Genomic DNA, 9,910 nt, shown 5'->3' with positions numbered 1-9,910 from the left:
TGAACTTGCTTGGGTAACCAAGAACCAGAGACTAGATAGCCCAGAGAATTAGGATAAAACCAAAACCTACTGATTTAAAACAGAATCGATGATTCCTAATGATGCTGTCCTATGCTCCTAGATCAGTGCCTTCTTATCCAGTCATCATCAGAGAGGCTTCGTCCTGCAACAAATGGGAACAGATGCAGGGACCCACAGCCAAACGTTATGGGTACAGAGGGTCTACATTGGAGCTCTCCATCAAATCCCTGTCCTCGGAGCACAGGGAATTCCATGGAAAAGGCAGTGAAAGATTGTAATAGTCAGAGGAGAGAGAGGGCACCAGGAGAACACAGCCTTCTGAATCAACTAAGCAAAGCAAATATGAGCTCACAGAGACGGAAGCAGCAAGCACCGGGTCTACACGGGTCTGCAAGAGACCTCTGTGTATGTATTATAACCATTAGCTTACACAGGACCAGTGGGTCTCTGAGTCTTGTGCCTGTTCTTGGGACTTTTCCTCCTGTTAGGTTGCCTTGTCAAACTTTGATATGAGAGTTTTTGCTTCATCTTCTATTTTATTTTGTCGTATCTGGATGTTATCTCTTGGGAGCCTGTTCTTTTCTAATGTGAGACAGAAATGGAAGGGGATACAGGGGGAATGGCAGTTGGGAGAAGATGGAAGGAGTAGAAGGAGGGGAAACTATGATCAGGATATATTATTGCCTGAGGAAAGAATCTGTTTTTATAAAAGAGGAAGAGAGAGAGAGAAACAGCAATGAGTGAAAAGCCACTTGTGTTAGGGAGGTGTGAGTGTTCAATATCCAAGCCTGATGTTATGAAAAGAAACAGCAAAAAAGGTCTGGATAGATATGAACATTTATAAAAGTTAGTACCTTTTGTGATCATTATAATTTTATATTGAATCAAAGGTCCTATCGTAACCAGAAGGGCAAGGAAACTTAACAAATATAAATAATTGAATAAACCTAATATTTATGTTTAAAACAATTTAATATTTAAGACTACTCATATATAATAGTATTCTTTTATGCATAGGATATATCACCCAACCTGCTACCTGTGTGATCAATACTATAAATTTGCATTAATAATAAATTTCAATGTTACAGGCCACACCCACTCCAAGAGGGCCATACTTCCAAGTAGTGTCACACCCTGAGCCAAACCACCACACAATCATTAGGAAAAACAAAAACAAAAACAAAAACAAAAAAAAAAAGAAAAACGACTAGAACAAGGAAAAAAAGGAAATGCACTGTACCAATATTGTGAATTGTGTGTGTGTGTGTGTGTGTGTGTGTGTGTGTGTGTGTGTGTGTGTGCAGGCACAGCAATGAACTCCTAGGCACACATCCTAAAGAGGCTTGGGCTTAACTTGTTCTGAAAAGAGGAGATATACAAACTATTAACCTCCCACTCAAAAATCACAGATTCAAACAAAATCCCAACACAGAGAAGAGGAAGCAGGCATGAGGTCCCATTCCTAACCAAGAAGCTATTCCCAATTGATAGCTGCTGATTTTCATTTTTTAGATTTTTTTTTGTGGGCCTTCCTCTTTTGAGAGGCAGAGAGAGAGAGAGAACAAAGGGCATAGGAAGATGGGTAGTATCTGAGAGAAACAGGAGGAGAAGGAATGTGATCAAAATATATTACACAAGATTTTTTTAAAGAAATAATAAAACAGGAAATTAATTATATAAATAAGTAAATATTTATGCCAGTAAGACTGGTATATTGGTAGAATGAATTATGAAATATCACTAAAAACTACCATACTAAAAGTACTTGAATAAAGCTGATAACCCACAAGTTAGGTACAAGATGATACACTAAGTGTGCATGCACTTAAGACAGTGAGACAGTGGAATGTGTTTGTATCTGAAATCCTTTTGACTTCAAACCCTCTGCAGCAAGAGAGACAACATAATAAAGTTATTGCAGCTTCAAGGTGGCACCACTGGTGTCTATCATCAAAAATGTCACACGCATCTAAAATGCCATCAATGAGAGGCGAGGCCCTTGGTCTTGTGAAGATCATATGCCCCAGTACAAGGAAATGCCAGGACCAAGAAGCAGGAGTGGGTGGGTTGGGGAGCAGGGCGAGGGGAAGGGATAGGGGACTTTGGGGATAGCATTTGAAATGCAAATGAAGAAAATATCTAATAAAAAAGAAAAGAAGAGAAAAGAGAAGAGGAGGGGGAAAGGGGGCAGGGTCTGCTTGTGGACGTTGTACATCGTGGTGCGGAGCCTAGTGCGCACCACGATGTACAACGTCCACAAGCAGGAGAGGAGAGGAGAGGAGAGGAGAGGAGAGGAGAGAAAACATAGTCAAGCCAGTCTTACTACAGGAAGCCTCAGGCTGGTAACTGTGCCTCTCACGGGGTGAGGAAGCCAGCCGAGAAGGGGGCAAGCGCTCAGAATCACAAGCTGCTGTGGAGTGCATCTGGGTGGATTTCTGAGAATGGGTTTGAATTACATCATTTTAATTTTGTTGAGAAATCCACATGTATAGTTTACTTACATAATTTTCACCCCTACTCTTCGACCCTGTCTAACTCCTCCCATGCTCAGGCGTGAATTCCCTCCTATTAAGCAACTCATAAGACCTTGGGGTTAGATTGCATTGTACTTGAACTAACAAACTCTGGACTTCGCACAGTGGTTTCTTTCTAACCCTGCCTGTCCTCCAAGCCCCTTTCTTGCTCTATTCAGATTCAGAGACATGTTGCTGCCCCTCAGCTTTCAAAGACTGGGGACAACCTCACAAATGGCATCAAAATCAGTCTTCGGTGCCTCCTGTCTCTCTGTTGTTCTGGTGGGTGGTAGTGGTGGTGGGCTGAGAGGTGCTGGGGTCAGATTTTGAAAGGATAAAAAAAAAATGTATAAAGAATAAAAAAATAAGGGGGAAATACATTTTTAACTCATCCGTTTGAGACACGGTGCTAAGTAGAAGATTTTGAAAGTACAGTTGTAGCCTCAGACTTCGGGCCCCACAGTCTAAAGGATTAATTAGTATTAATTAGTGCTCGATTGCAACCTCCTTGACCAGTGTCTAGAGATGGGAAGGTGGGCAGCTTGAGTGTTTGGCTAAGAAAACTGCCAGGCACAGTTTGGAAAACAAGCTTTATTGCGGAGGATGTTTATATGTCCGATGGAGTGTTGTTCTTCTCGTCTTCCTTTAAACTACTGGCATTGTCTGCTGCCGCTGTTGTCGCAATGGTCCTTTCTTCTTCCTGAGATTGAGAAAATACAGTAGAACAGGAAGACATGAGAAACGCCATGACTGCTGCTTGTCAATTACCCTTCACTATTATTTAATGTCACAGTTCGTTTCCAAATAAAAGTTCTAGGACATGCCCGGGTTTCCTGAGACCTTCCACGTGGCTCCCTTTCTCCTCTCTACACTTCCATCTTCCCTACCGGCACTATGGCCATGGGCCACTAAGCTCTCAAGTCAAGACTGCATACTTTCAGGGCTAAACCTCTGATCCTGCTGGGTCCTCATCCTCTCTCCAGGCCATCCCTGGTCCCCTGAGGTTGTGCTGAGCTATCTGCTTAGAGGGACAACAGCATTTCCTCTTAAAGTAGAAGACAATCATGTAGGAAAAGAAAAGGTCCCTAGTCAAAGCTCTGCAGCTTCTTGTAAGTAAATACAGGTCAACTTCCCTAGATCTGAGTTGCCTGGAAACAGCACAGCACAGCTCCGCTCTCTGTTCTCGGTGCTCCTTAGTCTGTAAGCTTTCTAGACTTGGGGCCTTACCTCTCCCAAGAAAGGGCCACCCCATCTTGCATGTTCTTCTGACCCAGGAATCTCAGGTGCTGTGTGGAAACCAAAATAAGGACACTTCTTAATGAGGAAAGGTGCTCTGTCGGCCCTTAGAAGTGATCGGAACTTCCTGCGGGAGCTGGAAAGCTCGGGGCAAATCCCAACTTACAGTCGTGTAAGATTCCTGAGCAAGAAGCAGAGGGCCCAGTTAATCTCCCTTCCATCATCCCCAGAGCTGACAAGCCATCCACCCCTCTCTTCCTGATGGAGGTGCAAGCCTACCCTAGAGGGGCAAGATGGCTCGGCGAACCCAACCCATACTCACTTCTGTCCTTTGGAGAATCAAACAGCCAGCCTGGACATTGGCTCCAGGGTTTCTTCACGCCGACATCATCCTCTGTGGCCTGCTGCTCCTTGGCCTTCTCTTCCTTGGGTTTCTCTTTTTCCTCGTTGTGGTCCTCTTCCTCCTCCTGGGTGCTCTCGGATTCCATGCTGCCAATCAGCTGAGTCATGGTGAGATGGAAGACGTGGCAGCTGAAGCCTTCCCTGATCCCATACTGCACGTGCTCTCGGAGGCTTTCCATGGTGGTGAAAACCCTGCAGCAGGCCATACACCTAAAGCCATTCTCCATGGTCACCAGCCAGTCAGGTGTCTTGGCCCTGGGTCTCTCTTCCACCGCGGGAGACCCTGGTGGGCTGTCTGACTCTGGTTTTTCCTCATGTTCTTTCTCTTCCGCAATGGGTTCACTGTCCGACAGGAGGTTTCTGGTGGACACATCAGAGGGTGGAGTACCTACCCACACACCCTCAGGAAGGGTGACTTCTTCCATCCTTGGCTGCTTTTCTAGGGACTCTGAGGTTTCCTTTGTGTCCCAGGAGATGGCCACACCTTTTTTCATTTGAACCTGCATGTAGTATATTTTCATCCCCCTCTCCTCTTTGTTAATACACAGAGAGGAGACACAAGTCTTATAAGATGGACAGGACGAAGAGGCCTGTTGTGAGGGGGCATTAGTTGCCTCTCCTTCCGGGACCTGATCTAGTGGTGATCTACACTTGGAACTGTCTTGTAGCAATTTCCGGGTTCCTAGGAATTGAAATTAGAAATATAATAGCATCTGCAGAGAGAAAACTGAGGGACCATGAGTGACATTAGTGTGACACAGGAAAAGATGCCTTGGGGTCATATGATTCAATGATGAGCTTGGTATTTGCCTTATAAGGTTCTATACATGCTGCAGCTTGTTATGTATAAGGATATCAGCAGACAGTGTGTACTTAGGAGTGTGGAGTGTGATAGTGACGAATAAAGACTGAATGAAGCAGAGGCAGAGTGTGTATGCCATGAAGATGGGATCCTGTGACCTCATCAGTTTGGTATTTGTGGAGCACGGGAATACCATCACAGGTTGTGCATTTTCATAATGTACATGTACTGAGAATGTTAGTATCTGCGTGGAGTATGGCTATGTGTAAAGTCTATGAGTCTGTGCTGGGTGAGCTATGTCTATGATCACTAAACTGATGTCTATGCTGAAGAACTATGCAGAACTGAAGACAAAGACAAAGGCAGAAACCACACAACTCTTCTAAAGGTCTTCTCTGGTCCCTTAGCCTGCTGCCCCAGGCCCAGGCCCTTCTATCCACTGTTTCATGGTTTCTCAATCATGAAGTCATGGATCAGAATCTCCCAAACCAAACTTCAACTCCCTTGGTAGCTCTGAATTTCATCTCGGCTCCTCTTCGGAATCCTGACCACCCCCAACCTCCCTGGGCTTCCTCTCAGCCTTATCCTTGAATCTATATGCCTTCTACCCTGCACCCTGAGCCCCACACCCCAAGAGTTTCACCCAAGAAGCCCCATACCCAAAGCGTGTCACACCCAAGGAGCCTCGCACCCTTACTACGATGGATGAGCTTGTGTGGAGAAGAAACACAGGAGAAGTATTCGGAGGCAGAGGAGACCTCCCCTACCCCTGGGCTCTGGGCTTTGGGCACTCCAGTGGATTCAGGATGAGAGATGTCTTCTTGTGACTTTGAAATTCCTGAGGAAGGTATGAAAGGCACAAAGATACGGTGTTTGGTCATGTTTGTACATCATTTACCTACCCAACAAATACTTACTGGTGTCTGACACAAAACTATTACAGTAAATACACATGGGTTGGAATCTGGTCCTAATAGATACTCTACTCCTTAGAGGGTATTTAGGAAAAACACACACACACACACACACACACACACACACACACGGTAGAGAAAACCGTCACACACATGGATTATGTGTACACGTGGTAAAGGGATGGTATGTTTGTATAGCCATTTGTTCTCAGAGTACAGAGGTATGGGACATCTTTCTGCATCGGCACATATGGGACAAGTGTGGCTCTCTCATAGCAGGCCCTTATGAGAGCTTTGTATATATTATCACATACACTGGGTGTTGGCCAGGCCTAGATAAAGCTACAGAAGCTATATCTTACTTCACAGTTAGTGACACTCTCCCACCCTCACATCTCCTATTATTCCTCCCAATAAGAATACCAAGATAAAACATTCTACAATATGAGGGTAAATGGGAGAGTTTAAACCCATTGCCTTCTCTGGTAGACGACAGTGAGAATTTGACAGTACTTTCAGCCACTGTTCTTGGACTCAGCCCATGGTCTTCAGGCCCTAGGGCTCACGGAAGTTGCTGGGCTCTACTCTGGGCAAACACCTCCATCCTAGCTTCTAGGTAAGGTTCCATTCTGCTGCATTGCCTACGCATGACTACTCGTTCATAGCAAGCGGCTTCCTTTTAAAATTTGTTTATCTATTTTTATTTTATGAGTATGAGCATTTTGCCTGCATTTATAGATGCCCACTGTGGAAATTCCTGGTGCCCAAGATGGTTTTAAAAAGGGCATCTGATTCCCTGAAACTGGAGTTATCAAGGGTTGTGAGCCGCCCTGTGGGTTCTGGGAATGGAAGCCAAGTCCTCTTATAAGATCAGTAAATCCTCAACCACTGAGCCATCTCTCCTGCCCACGTGGTGTTTGTTTGTTTGTTTGTTTGTTTTCACATATAGCAATTACTGTTATCACGCATCCTAGGATACAAGCCAGCAACGAGCAGTGACGCCTGTTTTCCCTAGGGTCCTAGTGAGTTTCACCCAGTCTGATATAACCTTGATCTCTTATGAGGCTCCTTTCCCTTCCTTTCCATTTCCTCTGGAAAGTCTAAACCTGTACATCCACAAACTCTAGTAGACCACTTAAAAATTCTTTCTACTCAAGGAATAAAATTTTCATGGTTTCAATATAACAAGCACCCTGACAAACTCTTAATCTTTTGACTAAGCATTTTATTTCTCGAATATTCCTCAACAAGGCCCTTTAACAAGTCGGGTACCTTTTACTCTTTCCTAAAAGACTCAGGGAAACGCTTTTTTTTTTTTTTTTTTTTAATCAATCCCCATCAGAGCTCCAAGCCATGATTCCCAGGGGGAAAACGAACCAAATACGAGATACACACACAGAAAGGGATCTCGGAAAATCTGCACCGCTGATGTGTCATATAGCCGGCACCTTAACAAGCGTCGTAGTCCCCGGTTCCAAATGCCAGTGCCCCGGAAATGCCGGTGGTCAGAAAGGAAGTTCATAAAACAGCACAACTGACTGTGTGCATCGGGACTCTCTGCACTGTCTCACACCACCGAAACCACGAAATACATCTGACAGCATCACATGATAGGCCACCTCTGCTTCTCTGCTTCATCTGAATCCTCCCATAACCCCTTCCTAGCGGAAGCTCAAGCTTGCCAGCATCCCTCGTGCCGCAAGCCACGCTGCCCCACCATATACCTCCTGAATTCTCACCAGCTTCCTTTGACTCTTCAATTTCCAGATGTTTCCTCTTTTGTCGTCGTTTCATGGTGTCAGCGAGAATAGTCCCTTCGAGGACACTTAAATTTCAAAGTCACCTTTTCCCTTCAGGCTGGCTGATCCTTTTTGGCCTTCAGGAAATCCGTTGAGAAAATTCGACACAAATTATAAGTAATTAAATCTCTTAACTGGCTGAAGAACTGTTTGATTATTTAATCAAACAGCAGCCCTGCCCAGTGTTCACCACGCTGCATGGCTGTTAAGGGTCAAAGGTCACCGGACCTACTGGAGGATTCTCAATGATGACATCAGAGCATTCTGTGGACCTCAGTCTGACGCAGCATCTGCCGCTTCAGAAACCCTGTTTACAAGAACAATTCCTTTCCGCCAATGGAACCCCTCTAAGGAACTCAGTTCTCATCTCTCGATTGTGGCAGAATATTTTTAGATGTTAACGTGTCTCTATTTCATTTGTTTTCTTTTCTCCTTTTATTTCACCCTTCATTTCTAGCCTTAAGCAGGTAGTCAGCTTTGTGTGCATTGTTTCGGGGCAGAGGTATTGGCAGGACTGAAACTGTTAATAAACTGCCTCTAAAGCCCCAAACTTTGCAGAAAACAGAATACTGGACCAGAAATATAACATAGGCTTTTTTTTTTTTTTTAGATTATACATTCACTCTCTTCTTTTTCTACTGAAAGTGTGAAAATACCAATTAGATCAGAGGTCTATGTAAACACTGGGAAAGATGGACCTTGATGTGGAACTGGGAGAGAGATACAAGAAAGTGCCAAAAAGGAGACCGCTGTGTTGTTCAAATAACAGCCACGGCAACCTGCCCTATTTAAATAAAGTCCAGGAACCTGGGCAGCCAGGAACTCTGGTGGCCACCCTCAAAGCCACCGTCCAGCATGACTTCCAAAGAGAGATGGGTGGAAATACCCAGAAAGCATGAGCAGAACCAAAGCTTAAATTGGCAGTTAAATGGGATTGAGGGTGGGGAAATGACACACACTCTTTTTTGCAGATATTCTCCAGAGGTGGTGATGTATCTAACGCCACTCTAAACTGACCTTGGGGAGCAGGCTCGGGGAAATGTGGGCACACCGTGGACCGAGGAGCCTACATCCAAGGCAGATGGAATAAGATCACTACCTATCTTTAAAAATCAGGCGATTTGTTAGGTTTTAAGGAATCATAAAGTGATTTTTTGACTTGCATTGGAGAATATAGTCTGATATAGCTATAAGGAAAAAAATCTCTGTTATTGAGGGCAGGGATGCTAAAGCTAAGATGTATATGGGGAAATCCACAGAGAAAGTATTTGCTAATATGAATGGAGAAAGGCATGTCTGTAGCACCTGGCACTAACTTCCCTTGGAATTGTAAACATGGTATCAGAAACCAAAATTGGTGTTGTTTTATGTTATCTGTCACCTCTAAGACAAGGATGGCCTCTGACTTCCTACCTGAGTACCAACTGCTCCACGTGATCTTTGAAGAATCTGGGGAAAACAAGGACAAGGTAAGCATATGCTACTCAGAGCCTCCAACCTAGAAGTAGGCTTTAAAGCACAAACACTCCACCTGATGGGTCCAGAAGTGAGAGAAGAGGGACATGAAGATAGGACAGGAAGAAGACGTCACTCTTCATATGGATTATTGAAATGATATGACAAGATACACCCATGTGTAATATGTCTGAAAATGCACACATATTGAAACCAGACCAGATATATTTCCACACTCAGAAAATTGCTATTATCAAGCATGCAGAAGAAGACACCTTATATCCTATGGACATAAGAAAAAGTTAAGATAATAATACCAAAAACCAGAGAGAGAGAGAGAGAGAGAGAGAGAGAGAGAGAGAGAGATCAACTCCTCAGAAACACAGTCAATTGCAACTCATACAACATGAAATAAATCACCCTGTAACTATAAAGGAAGTCAAATGTATGATTGCTAAACTTTCAAATGAAATCTCCAAGACCATATATTTGCACTGGAGAATTCTGTGACATATTTTGAGAAGAATTAATGTCAATTATTTACCACCTTTTACATGAAAGCAGTAGACTTCTCCATTCATTTCATGAGGCAGCAATACCCTAACCAAAACAAGGCAAGATGATACAAACACAAAAGTAACTTTATACCAATATCTCTCATAGTAAAGATAAAAAAATTCTTCAACAAACCATTAACAATATAATTCAATATCTAAAAGAAACTATACACTCTAAAAAGATTTCCAAGGATGTAAGGCTGATCTA

At 43.7% G+C, this 9,910-nt stretch overlaps 1 protein-coding gene across 2 annotated transcripts; it reads right to left on the bottom strand.

The window, feature by feature from the left end:
- Positions 1-3,110: 3,110 nt before the first annotated feature.
- Fam170a (family with sequence similarity 170 member A) lies at positions 3,111-7,920 on the bottom strand. Of its 2 annotated transcripts, XM_029547190.1 has the most exons (5): positions 7,631-7,920; positions 5,669-5,815; positions 4,096-4,857; positions 3,765-3,823; positions 3,111-3,237 (listed from the first exon to the last, which is right to left on the bottom strand). In XM_029547190.1, exons 1-5 carry the CDS (start codon positions 7,683-7,685, stop codon positions 3,145-3,147), a joined length of 1,116 nt encoding a protein of 371 aa, XP_029403050.1. In that variant the 5' UTR covers positions 7,686-7,920; the 3' UTR covers positions 3,111-3,144. The 2 variants fall into 2 exon arrangements, with proteins under 2 accessions (XP_029403050.1, XP_021070676.1); XM_021215017.2 differs by lacking the exon at positions 3,765-3,823.
- Positions 7,921-9,910: the final 1,990 nt, after the last annotated feature.

Source organism: Mus pahari, chromosome 15 (genome assembly GCF_900095145.1).
Source record: "Mus pahari chromosome 15, PAHARI_EIJ_v1.1, whole genome shotgun sequence".
Taxonomy (NCBI): Eukaryota; Metazoa; Chordata; class Mammalia; order Rodentia; family Muridae; genus Mus; species Mus pahari.
This window is presented reverse-complemented; position numbering and strand designations above follow the sequence as displayed.

Coding starts and splice junctions, on each gene's coding strand:
- Fam170a (XM_029547190.1), bottom strand. CDS start 7,685: ATGAAACGACGACAAAAGAGGAAACATCTGGAAATTGAAGAGTCAAAG. Junction 5,816..7,630: donor TGAAGAGTCAAAGGAAGCTG/GTGAGAATTCAG, acceptor TACCTTCCTCAG/GAATTTCAAAGTCACAAGAA. Junction 3,824..4,095: donor TGATTCTCCAAAGGACAGAA/GTGAGTATGGGT, acceptor GTTTCCACACAG/CACCTGAGATTCCTGGGTCA.